General features: G+C 35.1%; 1 protein-coding gene across 6 annotated transcripts in view; it reads right to left on the reverse strand.

Moving 5' to 3' along the window:
• The window catches only part of STXBP5L (syntaxin binding protein 5 like), a 193,752-nt gene that overhangs the window by 59,221 nt on the left and 114,817 nt on the right, over positions 1 to 19,714 (reverse strand). For all 6 annotated transcript variants that reach the window (XM_032677824.1, XM_032677822.1, XM_032677821.1 and 3 more), the window contains exons 9-16: positions 19,165 to 19,243; positions 18,834 to 18,988; positions 17,205 to 17,277; positions 16,047 to 16,194; positions 14,394 to 14,461; positions 13,191 to 13,231; positions 9,766 to 9,983; positions 5,665 to 5,837 (exon numbers count right to left, since the gene is read on the reverse strand). In XM_032677824.1, coding sequence (XP_032533715.1) covers positions 5,665 to 5,837; positions 9,766 to 9,983; positions 13,191 to 13,231; positions 14,394 to 14,461; positions 16,047 to 16,194; positions 17,205 to 17,277; positions 18,834 to 18,988; positions 19,165 to 19,243 — 955 coding nt within the window. The remainder of the gene's footprint in view (positions 1 to 5,664; positions 5,838 to 9,765; positions 9,984 to 13,190; positions 13,232 to 14,393; positions 14,462 to 16,046; positions 16,195 to 17,204; positions 17,278 to 18,833; positions 18,989 to 19,164; positions 19,244 to 19,714) is intronic.

Consider the following 19,714-nt stretch of genomic DNA (forward strand, 5'->3'; position numbering starts at 1 on the left):
TATGTGTGTTTTTGACTGGTAGAATTTAATGTGGTGATACACTGAAAGAAGATATTATGCAATAATAGCAATACTTTGAGGAATTCAAGTTAGTCATTAATACATTCCCACTGTACGCAGTAATTTATAAATAAAGCTCATTAGTCAGTGTATTTTTACTGTAGCTGTAAATGGCGAGATTGCTTATATTGCACCCCTTTTCACACAGCCGTAATAGGGCAGTCTATCACATATAATCCTCTATCCTTGTGAAAAATAGTACTCCAAAGAAGACTAAGAAAACAGGGGAGGAGGGAGAGTAGCTAATTAATATAGACTTAGACAACACATTCTGAAGAACTGCACTTTTTGGCACATAATATTTCTTTCTGCTTTAATTGCTTCTCTATCCTATGTACTGGATCTTGGAGAAGAGATCTTTGATGACACTGACAATGCAGACTACCTCCAGAATATGACTGATGTGACTCACCAAGCTTTCCAAGCAGCCCTGGCCCAAACACCTGAAAAGATGATGCATCAGATTGGAAACAAACCTAACTGATTTCTATTCAGAAGCAAATAATTAGGCACATCTTTCAAGAAAGGATATTCAAACTTCTCACTCTACAACCAGGGGTATCAGGTTCTTCGTAGCTACCCTCGTGGCATCTGTTGGGATGGAGACCTTAGTGGCAAATAGGGCTACTGGCAATCTTGGAAAATTGAAGATAGATGCAGAAAACTGAAGTAAAATGAAGTAAAGCATAATCACTGAATGACACCAGGGCAGAAGTTCTCAGCAAGATAACTCCAGTAGCACAAAGGGCAATGTGCAAACCAAATAGTGCTCTAATTCTGACAGAAGTTATGAAAAACAGGGAACGGTGTGCTACTCACAGTTTCATGGTTTGATTAAGTGTATGGACATACCTTATGACACAGAGATAAAATCACCAGCGTAGTGTTAGCAGTAGGAGCACTTGCAGATGCTTTTTGGAAAATTTCTTAAAGCATAAGGGCTATTTTCTTAATAAGGCCATCATATCTCTGTTGTGTGTTAACCTCATCTGACTGCCACACATCCACCCAGATGCTCTCTCACTCCCCTTTCTCAACAGGACAGGGGAAGAAAATAAGATGAAAAAGCTCATGAGTTGATATAGGACAGGGAGATCACTCACCAGTTACCATCAGAGGCAATGCAAACTCAATCTGGGGAAAATTAATTTATTGCCAATTAAAAATCGAGTAGGAGTGTGAAAAATTCTTTGAAATGACAAAATTAAAATAATCCTGTTCCCTCCTTTTTCTTCAGGCTCAGTTTCACTCGTGACTCCTCTACCTCTTTCTCCACTGCAAGCAGCACAGCAGGGGAGGGGAATGGTGTTTGTGGTCAGCTCATAACACTCCATATCTGCCATTTCTACCTCATGGTTTTCCTCTGTTCCAATGTGGGGTGCAGTCCTTCAAGAACAGACTGCTTCAGCATGGGCCCCTCAAGGGCCACACTTTGTGCCACAAAACCTGCTCCTGAGTGGGCTCCTCCATTGGTTGTGGCTTCTGCCAGGAGCCTTTTTCAATGTGGGGTCTCCATGGGCTTCAGGGGAACAACCTGCACCACTACGGTGTCCTCTATGGAATACAGGGGAATCTCTGCTCTGATGCCTAGAGCAACTCCTCCTGCTCCTCCTTCTCTCAGTTTAGTATCAGCACGACTGCTTCTCATGCTTTTTTCTTGTTCCTCTCTTGCATAGGTGCTGTCCATCATTTTTTGTCCTTTCTTAAATTTTTTCCAAAGGGTCCACCTTCTTGGCTGAGGGGCTCAGCTGTGCCCTGCAGTGGCTCTGTTGGAATTGACTGGAACTGGCTGTGACCAGCACACGGCAGCCACAGCTGCTCCTCACAGAGGCTGCCCTGCAACCCTCTCAGCCAGCACCTGGGTACCAGCACATTTATACCCTCTTTCGAATTGTTTAACCATTTCAGTGATACAGTTTATGCTGTACTGTGAATATTTCTATTGTAGAGGATCCACAAACCTTGCCAAAACTTTCTCTTCTTTATTACTTAACGAGAAAGTCATTCCTCTTATATTTTTCTAAATGCATTTCCTTAACAGTGGCTTGGCACACTATTCTATTTATTCTATTTCTTTTGCCTGTTGTACTGTTCAGACCGTAGACATCAATTTGCCTGGAGCAGTGATCAGCCACTTGGCTTGGATCTTGTTGCAGGAAAGATGCAACAGGACAGTTCAGCAAGTGCTCAACCCACTACAGTTGTCAATAGCTTTGTACTGTTGTTTTCTATTAAGAGCAAACCTCTCCCCAAAGTTTTGCACTTTCTTACCTGTTCTGCTGGCACTAAAGCTTTGCCCTTTTCTTTGTTCATACAATACATATCCATGAGCCTTTCTGAAGTGATGCTATCTGTAACCCTGGATAAACCCTGGATGTACCCTGGGTAAACCCTGGATTACCCAGGAGTATTCCTGGTGAGAATAAAGGGATGAACATCTATGAACTCAAGCTGCTAAGGGAGAGGGGTCTTTTGAGACCAGGAAAAACTGAAACTATAAGCAAGAGTTGTATATAATAAAGATGTACTATTTTCAAACAAACTTCACAGCAATCAGAAGCTGAATATTTTATACAAACAGTCCTTCAGAGTATCTTTGTGATGGAGCCCTTCAACTTCTTATGTCTGTGAAGAAGCCTTTAAGAGGCACACCAGTGGTGGTCTTTCCATCTTACACCCCATTTTCAGTTTTCAGCTCCTGCCCTTAAAAATGTTACAAAAGTTATAAAACAGGTAAATGAGATCCAAGAACCAAGACTTAGTCTAATGCCCTTTCAGCTGAGTTTCATATTTTCTAATGGATAACTGGAGATATAGGGGAATACGAGAGTCAAACACGCTGCTATGGTGAGCTACTGTCAAAGAAATGCATTCACGCTTTCCTTCTAAAAAAATTACCATGAGACTCACAATGGCTGCAGAATTGAATCTGATCTTCTAAAGTATGTTTTTAATGTGGTATTACTTTTCCAATTGTTTTTAACAATAGGCTGAAAAAATCAGAGAACTTGAAGTACCTCCTAAGTTTTCTTTCAGATTGTTGTTACTTGAGGAAAAAAAGCAAACATCCTTCTCTCTATATTTTTCACTGCAAATTTGAGGATCTAATTTGGTAAGATGGATGTTATTTCACAGAGATTTTCTCTAAGCATAGAATAAGCTGCAGGTGGTGAAAGACCATAATTCTGGAGTAAAATAATTTCAAGTATCATGGTTAAGTTTGTCATTCCCACATTCCTGTGACACCTTCTCTTTAAGGATCTTTGAGCTATTTCCCTAGCCATCTTGCTTGAACAGTAATGCTGATATTTAGTTTTATTTCATCTTGATTTGGATTGCTTATTTTTGTATATACTATAAGCCTAAAAGTACTGCAGGAGTATGTGCAGAAGGAATATAGATATTTCCTTGACATGTTCTTGTTATGCCACTCTGAATCTGATTGTTGCAAAGTTTTGGGTTTCAGTTTTCTTCACAAGATATTCCCATTTCCTTATGACTTTGGAGTTACCTGAAGCTACTATCAAAACCCTTGATTGACCTAATTTTGGGATGATCCTAGAAGTCTGGGAACAAAGACTGACATTCTGGATATAGCTTTTTGATAACTATTTTTATCAAAAGTATTTATCTGCATAAATGCAAATCCACTGGTTTCTTAGGTTATTACAGCTGCATATTTCACTGTAAAATCTTCTGAAAGAAGGAAGAACAATATTTATTCCACACTGCTGCCTGCCTCCCTCAGTAACATTCACTTTTGATTTCAGAAAAGTGCAAATTTTTCATTACTTCAGTCCCTTCAATCACTTCAATCACTTTCTTCAGTCTATTCACAGACACAAACACTTCCAGCCATTCTGATTTCTGACTAGAAGTATAGAGTGTCATCCATTTGGTGTAACGAGATTGAGAAGCAGATATGAAAATAAACTTAATGGAACCAAGATTAAAAGCTAGTCTGTATATAAAATTTTATGTGTATTATCAATATAGTTCAAGTTGTGCACTCACTCTCCATGTCCAGGTGGCTGCCGGTTTACGTTATTACCACTTTATCTTAGATTCTGTACTGCTGCCCACCTGACTGACCTGCATATAAAGTCAACAACATCACCCAAGTCTTCACCAATTCTTCTGTTTCCAGCACTACTTTTATTTTATCATCATAATTCTGCTTAGATCATAAGTTTCTTGACAGACAATGCCTGTGGACCTGGTTAGAGTTTGGGTGAAAAGTATGGGTATTTATATGCCTTTCCCTATTGAAAAATATAAGAACATAGGTAAGTACACTTTTATCAAAATGTAGGAGGGAGTATGCCAGCAGTTCTCATGGTGTAATTACTTAGAAAAATCGCTTCTCAATCAAAATAAGTTTACATTTACTTCAGGTAAAATGAGACAAAAATCAGTTGGGCAGCTTAATATGAGATTATATGGAACTAAAAAAAACTTCTAAAAACTAACCCTTCATGGGCTCATTACAGCTTTTCTGCCTCCAAGATTAACAATTCCTCTCCTTCCCAGACAAAATCAAATAAGAATCTCTTAAGGAAAAATCTTAGCCAGCGAAACAATTGATTGCATTCTTCCTGATTTCAAAGTCATAAATGGATTTCATATTTGGATTTTTAAAATAACTTGTCTCTGCCTCGTCTATTGATTTTCATAGTGCAAATTAATGACTAAACTGAGGTCTGAAGGTCAACTACCTGATTGAATGAGGTGGACAAATGAACAGGATGCCAAAAAATACTGTTAATTTTACAAGAAAAATATCACAATATTGCTTTTGAATGCTAATGCTATTTTCAGGAGCCAAGCAGCCCAAAGTAACTGCAAAGTCAGGAAATGTTCTTTTGAAATAATTGAGGCATTTAAAATATTTAATAATAATTAGACCAAAATAATAATGAATTCACTCAAATGAGAGCAATTGTTATCAGTAATGCACTATAATTGTTGGAAAATTACAGTTTATGGAGTTTTGTACAGGATTCTTGTTTTAAACTATTCAAACCCATAATTTATCTGCCTTATTAATAAGAACATATTAATCTACACCAAACAGCGACAATGAGTACTCTAGCAGAAAACAATTTGCTTCTTTCTAAAGATTAAACAAATTTACACTTCCACACAGTGCAACTGTTTCATAGTTGTATATTTTAAAGATTGTTTCATGAGTATGAACACAATTTCCATGCATTACACACCATAAAATGCAGATAGTTTTTTCACAAAGAAGAAATTTAGTGTTATACTAATTAATCAAGAAGGGAAAGATTTGCACATGTCTGTTTTACAGAAGTCTCTGTGAACTATAAAAAAAGGTTTCTCAGAAATTTCTTGAAGATTTACTCCTAGATCAGACTCGAAAATTACAGTCAAACCTTTACTGTAACAGTTTATCTTCTCCATAATTACTTCTATCCTTTTAAAATCTCTTGTTGATTATTTTGTTTGTTCTATATTCTGGTTTCTTCTCATTTTATGTCACATATATACAATTAACCTCTTTTTCTTGATAGTTGGTTGATTGGTTAACAGGTAGGAATGCTTTTTAGAGAGAGAAACCTTTGAGCAATGGCACAGACTTACCTAAGACATGGGATACTATCCTTCATTGTTCCTTCACATCCTACAGTGTTGGTACTGCCTGAAAGGCTCTTTAAAGAAGAAAGCTGGGAGGAGGTATCTGGAAATGGAGGATTTATTTCTGGTTCAGGAGTAATGATATCTTCTACTTCGTACTGAAGTCGTACCTCTAATGACTTAAATAAATAAAAAGCTAAGTTATAATTTGATAAAGAAAGCTGATGAATGTTCTGTTACTTTCAAATAAATATCAGTAAGCCTTTTTCTAAAATACCCCACCACATTTATCATTATCATTTATAGGCAAAGATTACTGTCATTTGTTATTTACACAGACTAGCAGCAACATCAAATAGGAGCTATTCATCTACCCTATGCCGATGGAGAAATACATAGGTATATTCTTCCACAGGTATATTCTGATGACTTTGATTCCAGCCTTTTACAGCAAGTGAAAGGCAAGAATATCAGTGTCCAGAAGTTATTATGAAAAGAGAAGTTCATCCCTCACCCCTAAATAAATAATATTTCAGTATAAGAAGACAACATTCAGAATAAGCGTAATAAAATTTTCTGCCTATTGTTTTTTTATGTTTTTCTTAAGTAAATTCATTAAAAGAATGATCATCAACTCTGCCTCCTCATTACCAGGACAACAGAGTCTCTGTCAGACAGGTTTTAGCCAGGATGGAGAAGCCTGACTGCATGAATAGAACTGATAAATGAACTTTGTTTGTCCATAGGTGGGGGTCAGGAAATCAGAGATAACAGCACAAAGAGTTCCGTGTTCCTTAGAATGGACAGGAGTTTGGTGGATTCTAGAAAGCAAAGTTCAAACCAGCTACCTTTTGCTTTCTTTCTGGCCTCCCTAGAAAGGGAAAAGAGACCAACCAGGCCAAACCACTCTGCAATTCTTTCCACTAATTCAGGAAACTTTAACTGAAGGATTACTGCAAATTACAGGGGAAACTGGACAGGGAGTTAAAAATCTATGTAAGTAATAATCTCAAGGAATCACAGTAAATAGTGAGTAATTCTTTCTACCTCATCAATTGTCTAAGGGGATCCCCATTTTGAAAAGAATAAAAAGCAAAGTACAGCCCTCAAGGAAACAACATTTTGGGATTACTAGCTGAACAGTAATTTCCGTGCTGGTACCTTGAAATGTACAGAAACAATTGCAGATGTAGACACTGCAAACTCTTAATTTAATGATGTTTCACTGAGACATCATCTGTACCAGAATGGAGATTAACAAAATATCTAAGTTTTATGAGAATCAGGAGATAAAGGTCAGTACTGAAGGCTCATCTGTTTCTCAACCATTGTATTAAAACATACAAGATTTCAGAAAGAAGTTACTCTGTTCAAACAGAAGAGAAAGAGTCCTTTCTCAAAATTTCACTTTTGTCTTCTCCTTCCAATATCCATGGATGTTTTTTGCCTGAATAGGCTAAAGAAACCTATAGACAACATTTGCCTTCAAAGACTAATGAGTGAAATATTGAGTTCAGGAAAATCTAATCTGGAAGTAATTGCTGCTGACTGAAACAATTTATAATGCTGTTTAATCTTTATGCAAGACTGGGGTAACTGTTGAAGAGTATGTTCTTCTGCTTGCCAAGTTAGAATTGCGTCATTCTTCTTTGGATTTTTTTTTTTTTGTGCATTCCTCTTTCTACTAAAATTAATTTTTTTTTAAGTTCCAGCTATCCTGCATTTGCAGAGAGAAGGAAAAATTTAGGTTACTAACAAGATTGTGAATTTTTCTTACATTTTTGTCCCTGCTTTGACCAGTCTTAGAGGGTTTACAGAAGTGTTGTACCAACTTATTTTGACACACAGTAAAGATATTTTTGGGGGATTCCATCACTAGATTAATTGATTCTCCTTTCCACATTCAAATGAATGTAAACTTTTTTCCTATGGTTCTTCTCAAGAGCTTTGAAGAGGAGCTTCAATGAGGAAAGACTGATCACTGAGGAAGTGATAATTTTTAATTAATAGATGCTTTTGAGACAGGATGGAGTAGATTCAGATGAGAAAACAAACACAACAGCAGCAAATATTTCTTATACAAGTGCATGACAATGACTCCGAGGTTGGATATGAGGCAGAATTTGTCTCATGGATAATACTTGCCTTCAGAATCTGATTTGAAATGATGCAAATAATTCTTCTACAGAGGAAATCCCAGGCACAGCCTATGACCCTAAGGCATATTCAGCAGCAGACCTCCCTGCTACATGAAGAAACCTTTGAGTAGCCTCCATACTTTCCATTTACCACAGCACTAACGTTACAACACTGACATCAGCCAGTCAGACTAATGTGGGGGCCTTAAAATGCTTGGATTTGTAATTGAACTCAAGGTAAGTTCAGACTGGTTGATAAAGAAGGGAGGATACTAAATGTTTTGTACCTCAGGGAGCAAAGAAATCCTGAGACTGACCAGCTTAGTCTCAATACAGACAAAGCCAGACAGCCGACAGTCAGGTACACATTCCAACAAAGAATTCCATACTTCTGATTAAAAAAGTGAAGATTGGAATGCATGCAGCAAAAATGCAGAAACCAACAGAAAAGGGCCATTCAAGGATGCACAAAACTGAGGGGAACTCAGTGACTATATTACCAAAATGGTATAATTTAATGTTCAGAGAACAATTCTTTATATAAATGCTTATTAATTACAGGTGAAATCTGAGAAACTGTTAAATTGAACATATTATAGCATTTTAGAAAATACTAGTAATGATGCAATTTGGCCAGAAAAGCAAAGGACAGGAAAACAAAGAAACTAAATTACAGCTAATGGAAGATGAGGTGCACTTACTATGGAACAATGTAAGAATACTAAAATGTAGTAATTTTAGCAGCATTATACATGGGCTGGTCAGTAACATAAAGTTACTGTTCATCAGTTTTAAAACTTTCCTGAAATGATGCATTCAGCTAGCTTAACAATTGACTCTGGGGGAAAAAAAATAGTGGAAAACAGCAGAACAGCCATAGGTAATGAATTTCCTTACCAGATGGCACATGGCTACAGGCCAAAAATGACACAGTTTTTTGCCACACTAGAACTTTCTAAAGTACATTAAAATAGTGTGAAAAGGAAAAGAAGCAGGGAATGTGGAAAATATAAGGGAAAATATGGTTTTGTTGAGAGCTGGCAGACACAAAGAAATACTTTCTCTCAAGAGAGTGTCTGGAGTTGCAAACTGTTCAGCACCAGAGAACAGCAAGCCTGAAGGAGAAGGCAGTCATGTTTAGCTTGGCTTTGCCTTAAGATCTGTCTGCTGTTAAACTTCTTACACTTAAGAAAGAATGTTTTACATTATAAATACTGCTCAATCACATTGTTAGAAATGGTTGTGGCTCCTGTGCAAAAATGCAAGATTTAAACTAAAGGCAGAATCACTGTTCAACAATGATGAAGTATAATTTGACTGCAGTGTAGTTAAAGGAACACAGTCTGTACGATTCTACCTGAAAAAAGGTGACTGCTTAAGTACGAAGACAGAAAGTGGATTATTTTAATTGGACAAAGCAACACAATGCTTATGAAAATATCAAGTGCTTAGCCATAAATCTGGTGTTTGATATGGTTTCCATTTTTAGGGAAACAAAGTCAGCATAAGCCAGAAAAAATCAATTCCTCTGTTTTGTTAAACCCACTGATAATTTTCAGTCTCCTTATAGTACAAAGACTATGAACATAAATTATGAAGATGAAATATTTCAGTTAAAAAGAGCATTAGGCATGTACACAATGAACATTATCTGATGAAAACATACAGCAGCCAGTAATTTTAGAGCAGGTAAACAAAACAGAGTCTTAAAAGTAAAGTATGTCTGAAATCTGTACTGTATGTTACTATTAAAGAAAAAAAAAAAGATGGAGAGTTGGCTTCCAAAACCTCAGATTTTTTTCAGTAACTTCAGAAAGATCAAGATTTCACTGAAAAGGTTTAAAATTAATATCTCTAAGCCTATATTTATACATATTGATATTTTTATTCAATTACATGAGCACAGATAAAGCAAGGTAATTTGATTTAGGAATTATATTCCCTTAGAGTGAAATTCTGAAGTACTTACTGCAATCTCAGTATTTACTTCATGTTTGCTGAACCTGTAAACAATCACATATGCAGAAACTCCTGCCACACAGAAAATTCGGCTTTCAGGACACCAGTACATCATCTGAACAGCAAAAGGATCTTCTTCCACAATCTCAGCTGTTGCTTTTCCTTCTCCCACTTTCTGTTTTTCAAAGACCTTTGATGTTTTTAATTTGTACAACATCTGTAGAGTAACTGGAATATATTAAAACATATAAAAATACTAACATGAAGCACATCAGTTATAAAATTCCTCAATTCTTACTTTCTTAGTTGTGGCATAACAAGGGATCTTAGAAAAGCCTAACAGGAGAAGATGCATATTATACACTACAGATATTATTCTGGCACACAGTACTGGTAGGACATGAATTTAATACTTCACTAAAGGATATTTGTCTGTGAAATACTTCTTAGTACTTTCTGGGACAAGATGTCAAAGGTATATTTTAACAATGGTGTCCATAATTAGGCTTATACTGAGTGTTATAGAGAGGCTCTGATAACGTTGATATTTTCCTAATGAGATGTGGAACTAAGATTCCATTTGTCTGATGTTATTATCTAGCTAGAATGTATGGAAACTCGAGAGAAAATATCAGGAAATCATTCTGGTGGCCTTGTCAAAACGAAGCCTTTCTGAACTAACCGGAGTTCAAAAATGTTTTGAATTTCATGACTAATAAGTATATCTGTATTTATACCTGTATAAAAAATCCTGACATATACAGAAGCCTTTGTCAAGATTAGAAGTTCACTGCCGTGAATTCTGGAGGTACTATAATCAACCCCATTATGTTTTATTGACATTCCTCCCTGTTTTTATTAATTTTACATTAATTTATCAGTGGCATTAATTAATAACTGCGTAAGGTCAGAAAAAGTCAGTCAGGCCCAGCACCTATAAAGGCGTATAAATCCAAAAGGGCAAAGCTGTTACATGCATCAGTATAACTGTGGTAGCTCAGCCTAGCTAGCCTGTGTAACAAGAGCAACAGGAAGACGAAAGAACAGTGTTTTAGTTATGTAACTGGATGATGAACACAGCAAAAATACATTTTCATTTGGCAGTGCAGATATATTCCAGGAGGTTCAGCATATAAAATTTTTAATATTTTAAAAAGTTTTAGCACATAAAGCACTACCAAATTTTCACAAATTACAGCAAGTGCTTCTATAATAAATACATAATTCTTCCTGTCCTAAGTGGCAGAGAAAGAGGATTCAGGATGCCCTTAGTCCAAGTGGCAAACCTAGAGTGGCACTTGAAATCAGGCATCATGGGTTCAAGCATAGTAGGACTGGAAGAGTTACAGAAACATATGGCACGAAGTCTATGCTTCTCTGAATTACTAAGTACCATCTGCAAAAGGACAAATAAGAAACAGCAATGGCTTTTGAGCAAAGATACATTTGGATAACTGCTTCAGTGGCTCAGAAATTCCCAGTCTCTCACAAATTTGTGCTTTCAGATACAAAATCACAGAATTAAAATACATCTAAAAGCAAAGTATTTTGTGCCTTCTAATACCAGTAGGATATTTTGTTTACTAGAAAATCTCAAATTATATTGAACTCCACTAAAAAAGTTAAGACCTTGTAAATAATAAAACTTCTTAATAATTAATACCTTGTAAATAAAAAGTATCAAGTATGCTACGAGTAACACAGTACATGCCCTGAAAAGCAGGACTAAGACCAGGACATCAGAGATTCACTGAAAATACCACTGCTGTTGAAGAGATTGTGAATATTCATGATCATCTAAGCTTTTAGCATTTAGAAAAATTCCTATTGCAGCATGTATATATTGATTAGGGGGTTACGTTTATATTCCCTATGAGAAGTTTTTTCTTTCTCCATTTCTGCCAGAACTATAGAAGACGTAACTAGCACATTGGTTTCTGTGCAGTATATATGCTATGGGGTCTTCCAGCAATCTGTATTGTTTCTCTCTAACTTCAGTGCCTGTATTTGCACATTCTTGTTAAAAATGTAAGTATGTAATGAAATATTCACAAAACAAGGTCTAATATCTCACTCTACTTCTCTAAATAAAAGTAATTATCCTACTTTGGTTCATATTAAAGCTCTCTCAAACTTCCGTCTTTGCTGATAAACTATTGACCTTGTTTGATTGTGGAGTTTTTTTGGTGCTCACCATGACTTGAAAATACTGGAAGATGTAAACTCTAAGTAGCATGTATCTGTTCTTCCTCCTTTTCCGAAATGACAAATTATATAATAAAAAAACAACTCATAGTCATGTGCAGTTGATGCGTCTGTGCAAAATACTTTTGTGAAATGAGGCTTTGGAAATCCTCATATTCTCCTTGTCCACCCTGACGATTGACAATATTTGGTATTAGGCAAAAAGGGGCTTACCTGACAAAGTCATCAGCTTTAGCTGACATTAAAATCTTGTAAAACGTTTCCCATATTTGCAGTAATAATCATTACAATTTTGTGGCACAATGCGGAGCAAGCCAGTAGTTTGAGTATCTCATACTTCACAATATTGTCACCCGTTAGAGACTGATTATTAGGGTCATATTAAATCTCTCTATACCTAACATTTCGTACAGGATTTTCTTTCACACTCTCTTTTCCTTAAGAAACTGATACCTCATAAGGAGATATTCTACCCAGACATTCCTGCATGTCTGAAGAGACAGAAGACAAGGCAATTCTAAAGGATCTTTGGTAAACCACAGTCATATTATTTGAAGAAGAATATTTTAACTTTCAGCTAAAATGTATGTGTATTTTTAATAAATACATTTTACTAATAAGTACCGTACGTGTTTTCTGTAGGGGAAAATGCTGGTTTCTGATACGTGTAGTTATAGCCAGATAGCATGGAACAAGCATTTTCTGAACCTTTTTCCTGCTATGATGAATGGAAATACTTCCCAATTATTTACTGGGACTTGAGACTGGGCAAGAAAAGATTTAGGTCTTTTCCATCCTCAGCAGATTAAGCATGTATTGACATGTACTATTGTATTTTAATTTTTTAATTTTACTTAGCTGTAAAAGTCTTTGTTATACTCAGAATAGAAGAGAGATGACAACTGGAACTGAATGTTACATCTAATTGAGCCCACTATTCTATAATCACAAGATGAATGTGCCTTAAGGATTTTTTACTAGTGCTTCATTGTTCATAGGTTTTGGTATGTTGGATCTTGAGTTATTATGCCTCTTAAAGACTTTCACTCTTTTCTGCCTAATATATTTAATTAGCAGTATTTTTTCCCCTTAATTTAATAAAAATTTTCTTCATTTCAACTTATTTTTCCTAAGTATATTACTACTCATACTGTTCAATATCATGTTTTATATATATGTGTGTTTGTGTGACTTGTCAGCATTATATAAAAGTGAGCTTTAGAAACTTACTGGCAGAAGCATCCCAAAATTTTACTGATCCATCTGCATGGCTTAAAAAAAATATAAAAATTAAATGTGTTAAAACAATATTCAATTATAAAACATCATCTACTTTCAGTGACTGATAAATATAAGCAGAAAAACTGTATTTTGCTCACGGGGTAACTCTCTATACCTTACTGACAATATATTAATAATATACATACTAACTATAAGTAAATAGTTTGTTATTAGTTTGATTTGGTTAATAAAATATTTTTCATGCATTTCCTATAAAGAACTAAGCCCCCAATGAATTTTAAGATTTCAACAAGAAGAAATTATTTCCCATACTAATGACAAGTTTAAGTTACAGCACTTTTGGCTTTGCACTGGGCCAGCATCAAGCTTATGCACCCTAAAAATGCCATGTATAATGAACTTTGAAAGGACAGAGGGTAACTTTGTTTTGCTTAATACCTTACAGTTGTGTTCTTTTTAGTCATTTCTGATAAAATGAGAATGATCCCTTTGTCAGTTTATTGGTACTATTGTAATCTTACTTTTAAAAACACGTGTTCAGTATCACTGATAATAACAATTTATCACATATATTGCTATCTTCAGCCTGACTGAGACCAGAGGGTAACACAGTGTGCATCTTAGATGGGTAGCTTCTGTTTTACAGTATGGTGCCTTGAAAATCCATCAGGCGTTTCTCATGGGGCTCCTACTTCAATCTGAGCCTTTCTATGCCTTTTTGCTATGGGTCTCCAATCACAGGGTGAAATTCATCCTAAAGCACCACACCCTCAGTAATTTTGGGTATTAAAATGAAGTCCTAAACTGTCCCCAGATACAAATTTCCCAGAAGGCTAAAGGACAACAGTCATAGAAAAACAGCTGCTCTCCTTTTAAAAGCTATTCTCTATGACCTTGAAGGCCAAAATATTGTCTTGCAATTGATTTTCCTTTCCAAAGACCCCAGCTTCATAAGTATATAGACTTGCTGTCTGACACTGGGGCCACAAGTGGTATTTCTTTATAGTAACTCATCCCTGAGTACTAAGTTCTCTTTTTTACAGCAAAAGAGAATTTCTGCGGTGACACTGCTCACATGAAGAGCCAGGATAAGTGAATGCTGTCAAGGCTCGACTCATCTATAGGTAACCCTCAAAAAAAAGGAGTAGACACTAATATTTTAGAGGTACCGATCCCCAGTTTCATTCTCACCCTGTAATAATGATTTCGGGATACGTTTGAGCTCCAAGATTCCATGCTCCACCACTGATAGGCCATTCCTAAACAAACAAAAAGAGTACAGAGATCACAGCTAATTCTGATGAACCTTGCTTGGTTAATTCTTAAACTCAGGAGTAGAAAACATCTTCCCCCCAAAAGCAATACAACTAGTAAAAATAACAAAAGTATATACCATTTAAGGCTTTTACAGTTTATTTACATTTTTGTGTTATCAATTTAGGCTTTGGAAACTTAATAACTTTTATATTACTAAATAAAGTTCTATGTTTTTAAAATATTTCTGCACATCTAACATTCAACAATCTAAACTAGGAATGAGAGGAAGGAGTAACAAACAGTTCTGCTAGTCTTTTGAGGTGTCTTGTCTCTGGAAGTTTCTATAGAAGACTGACTAGACCAAGAATCTATTTTGAATACAAAGACTACTGAAGAAGCTGACCCAGAAACAAACATCTGAGCATGAAGCGATGAGATAACAAAATGCAACTTTTATATAACATGTGAAATCATCATCTCTCCCTTTTGTTTACTAGTAGCAAGACTCCCATTTTCTTCTTGGTCTAGACTGGTTGAGCAAAATGCTGGTTTGTGCCTAAAGTATGACATGTATGGCTACGGGATAAAGGATGTGGAGGATGACGTATGTGCAGAGTGGGTGAGGACGTGTGCAGAGTCTGAGTGGGTAGAGAAAAACTGAAAGCACAAACTGTTTATTTGGATACGTGGAGTGGATGCTTGTGGGTACAGAAATGGGTGGCTGGCATATGAGTGACTACCTACCTTCAGGGTGTATATTTGTATGTGCACGAATAAAGCAAGGGGTCAAGAAAGAACGCAATGAATACAGGTAGGTGGTGAAAAAGTACATGAGGTAAGAATATGAAGTAAGGATGGACTCAAATAAGAGAAATAAAGTATTTTCTGAAGTACTTTGCTGAGTAAAGATACAAAAGAAGTAGAGAGGGCTCAGTTTCTGAGTTCATGGAAAATAAGGCAGCTCCAAGGAGAATAATTCTGTTGATTTGAATAGAAAATTGATGATGTCTGAGTTGTTTACTCCATTTTTTTTCTAATTTATTTATTATGATGGATTAGTTCTAGCCAAAACACAAACTAGATTAAAGCTTGAAATTTATAAATTAATTGCATTTTCTCTTCTTCTTTCTGCAGCTTGTCCTATTTCTAAAGGCATTATGATAAGACTTTGGTAGCTCAGTAAAATAATATCCTTATTTAATAACAAATCTCACAGACATGCTGTCAACCCTCACTGAACCTCTTCTGCTTAAGTCTTTCAGCTATAATGTTTTCACTTTTTTCTTTGATAGAGATAACCCACCCATACAAATTTGAATTGTACATGATGGTTTTCCTGGAACCCAATCTGATCTGGAATAATGTCAGCAGCCTAAAGTCCTGTATAAAGGTAATTAACAGTTGTGCTTAAGTGGTGGTGTTTCTGAGGGACAAATACCAGCCTGTAAACATGCTGCCAAGCTCATGGTTGGACTAAGCTGAAAATTATTATCAAAGAAGTAAAATGGAAATAATTCAGTAAGATGTTACAAAAACCTAGGTTATACATCTACTTCCTTTGCTTAAGAAAATATTGTTTTTGTTTACCTTATTGCTGTATCCTTGCTTTTTATGTTTTGCTCCTACAGAATAGAGTACAGGAATCAAATCTGGAGGACAGTCCGCAAAATATTCAGTGCAGGTAACAGGTGACTCATGAATGTCAATAGGATATGGATTTTCAAAGATTGGAAAACTAGTTAAGGAAGACAATTTATTAGAAGCACTGTCACACTGAGTCATAGAATAAAACATATTCTTATATTAAAGAGTATAACAGAATCCAAGTAAAATTATTACTAATGAAATACATCTTCCCTTATTTATTCAAACTTATATATTGCTTTTCATGTCAATAATGTGTAGTTACACAAATAAATATATTAAAATTCCACTGCCGTAACAAGAATCCTCTTGTTACATAAACACCCAGTTATGTGAATAGTCCCTAAGGCTAATAGGGCTACTTGTGTCAATGATGATTAAGAACTAATTTTTTCCAGCATCTCAAAATCTTATTTATACAGAAGTGACACATTTTCTAAAAGTTTCAGGTTCATGGATATGATATATACTAAGATGTAAGAACTACTTATACAACTTTGGATTTTATATTGAGCATCTTAGCCTATTGGGTTGGTAGACTGTTAATTCTACAATGAAAAACTGCAATGACAGATGAGTAGATCTCAGTTTACTATACAGTTCCTCTTTGATAAGAACATTGATTCTGATATGAAAGAACTACTTGTCATTTAAACCAGCAACTGGATCATGAAATAATTCTGTAGATCCACGTAAATCAATGCCATTAGGTATTAAGACACTTAAGCAGTAGATCTTGTGGAGTCTAGTTATGCATATAAGTAGAAGCTGAATCTGATTTCCAAAACATATGTTCAGGTCATATTTCAGCACGTGACCAAGCATTACTTAACTTTGGTGTTGAATGAATGTTTGAGTACTGTGCTGAAGGGACCGCAGATTGAGATTTATTCTAAAGTTCAAGAACAAATATTATCTTAAGTTCCCGCTGATTAGACGATCTTAGATCTTATGGTGGAAGTAAATATTTAGAATGAATCATTTCCAAGAGTGAATGATTTTGGATAGCAAAATGACATCACATGATAACATTTGGAATTTTATGATAATTTGCTGGACAGTTAAATGCACAAATAGATTCATATAAAACTTCATACTTACTTGCTTTGTGTCAGGTCAACAACAATGAGATCTTTTTCCAAAAGCACAACTACAGCATAGGGTTCTTGAAACTCTGTAAGCAAGGAATCAAGTGTAAAAGACATGGAGTTCTTCTATCAGTCATTTTAAACTAGCAAGTAATATTTATGTTCTCCAGACTTTCACAGGACAAACTAGACAAATCTGGAAACTAGGGCCAGACAGGAAGTAAAAAATGACTTTTGGGTAGTATTGTTGACAAACATACAAAGCAGAAATAGAATTGGAATATTACAGCCTGTCAGCATGATTCTATATTGAAAGTAAAGAAACAAAATATTAATAAATTGTATGTATCATTGCACTGATGAAGCCAATTATTATACAGAAAAACTATTTTTGCTGTCTAGAAATAATATTTCTACTGTGTACAACTACTCTTCAAAACCAGATTGTGCAGTTCACTTTATGATACACAATGCTCCCACTTCCAAGGTGATTCCAAGGGAATATTCCAAATGAATATTCCAAATGAATCCTGTAAGTCTGTGGTGTTCAATTCAAGTACTGACATGCTCCTTTCTCCCACACAAACTTCTGGAGATTATAGAGTTTGGTTTTTTATTAAATTATCTTTCCATTTATCAAAATTAAACAATTAAAATGACAAATAAATGCTTCCCTTTATGCATAGGGTGTATTAGTTTACATAGGATAAAAGTTATTTCGAAATTATAAATGTGAAATTATGACTCTCTTTTCAACAGCAACAAATCATTGCAGCATGTGCAAGTTCAGAATACACTCTTCAGATGGGTGATGCCAAAATGATGAGTAAATGACAGCAGCTGATTCAGCTTCCTTTCAGTCTTGCTAAAAATGCACATTATTTTTTGCCTGTTTTTATACAAGGCTATGAATAACACAGGCTAAACCAAAATGCTTAAGTATTAGTGTGTAAGCAGGGGAAGATGCTACAAAATTGTAGCACTGTGAAGTATTTGACACAGTTAAATGAAAGCTCAAACTAACTTTGATTACTGAAAATTAAATTTTTGTATACCATTGAAACAAATATATACTTTACTAAGTGTATTTAATATGTATTTGATTTAGCTATGTATATAAGATTTATTTTACTTTTTGCTTGAGGGTTTAAAATGCTAAACTTTGTTTGTTTTTGACTTACAGCTTCTCTTAGTTTACTTCCTGGAATTTTCTGGGAATATACTTCAGAATGTGGGCAGACTCACAATATGCAGCAAGCATTCTTAGCAGTTCATTTCACGTGCAAGAACTTTTTTGCAGATAAGTGATAGTTTAATCTTCAATAATTTAGTAATCTGTAGATTTTCAGCATCATGAAAAATGTCAGAAATATAAGCACATATGTTTGATTCATAGCAGTATTTCCCCACACTAGCCCATGTGTTTCAATCTTATATGTGAAGATTTATGCATGCTTTATTCTCCACTCATCACTTGCTTCCTCTATTGAGAATGCAAACAATTTCCAGGTACTTTCAGTTATGTAGTTTTCTTGAGATGAAGACAAATGTGAGAATGGAAGTCCCTGGAATGGAATTAATGTATGAGAAGAGATCACTTCATTTATTTTTTCCATAATTGTATTTTGCTTAATAAACTCACCATTTGGATATGGGGTTTCACAAAGAGTTAAAAAATCAACTATAGGGTGATCCATTTCAAGAACTGTAATTGCTTTCCCATGCATGATTGTTAAACTGGGTCTTCGACAAGGCTTATCATATGACAATCCACCAGAAAATATCACAAACGGTTCACTGTATTAAAAACAACAACATAATAGTTGTAAGTCTACATAGTACATACAGGTTTACATTATAGGTTTAGTTTTCAAATAGTAATAAATAGCTTGCAAAAAGAAAGCAGGAAAGATTCTAAAAGGACTTTAACTCAGGAATGTAATATTGAGTTAATTGCAGAATTAAAAACAAACCTGTTTTTACAGGTCTTGTACTCTACTTTTAGAATTGGTTTACAAGATTCGGGCTTTTTTCCATCTCTTTGAACTTTTCCTAAAGAAAGAAAGAAGATGAAAACTCTATTAAAACATCATGATAACAGAACTATCAAACTAAAACATACACGTTGAAGCAACTGTATAAGCCATAAGGGAATGGAACTTTAAAGCTACAGAAGATCCTGAGTATTAACTCCTATTTCTGTAAAATATTCATTGTCTAAATTAATAACATTTATTATGTCTTTGTGTTTTACTACCACATACATCTAAAGGACCATAAGATACACTTCAAAAATGCCTAAATCCCATGCAGATTACTGAGCATGGCACTTAACTAAAAACTAATGGATTAAACTAATTGTACACTTTCTTTTCTGAACACATTATGACCATAAACATCTTAATTTTTTCCTAAGCCTTTTTAGATTAACTCAATTACTTTTGTTGACAAACTGCTACATGCTTTGGAGTGTAACTAGTTGAGTGGTAAAATTAAATGAAGCATATAATTGAAATTCATTGG

The sequence above is a fragment of the Chiroxiphia lanceolata genome, chromosome 2 (genome assembly GCF_009829145.1).
Source record: "Chiroxiphia lanceolata isolate bChiLan1 chromosome 2, bChiLan1.pri, whole genome shotgun sequence".
Classification (NCBI taxonomy): domain Eukaryota; kingdom Metazoa; phylum Chordata; class Aves; order Passeriformes; family Pipridae; genus Chiroxiphia; species Chiroxiphia lanceolata.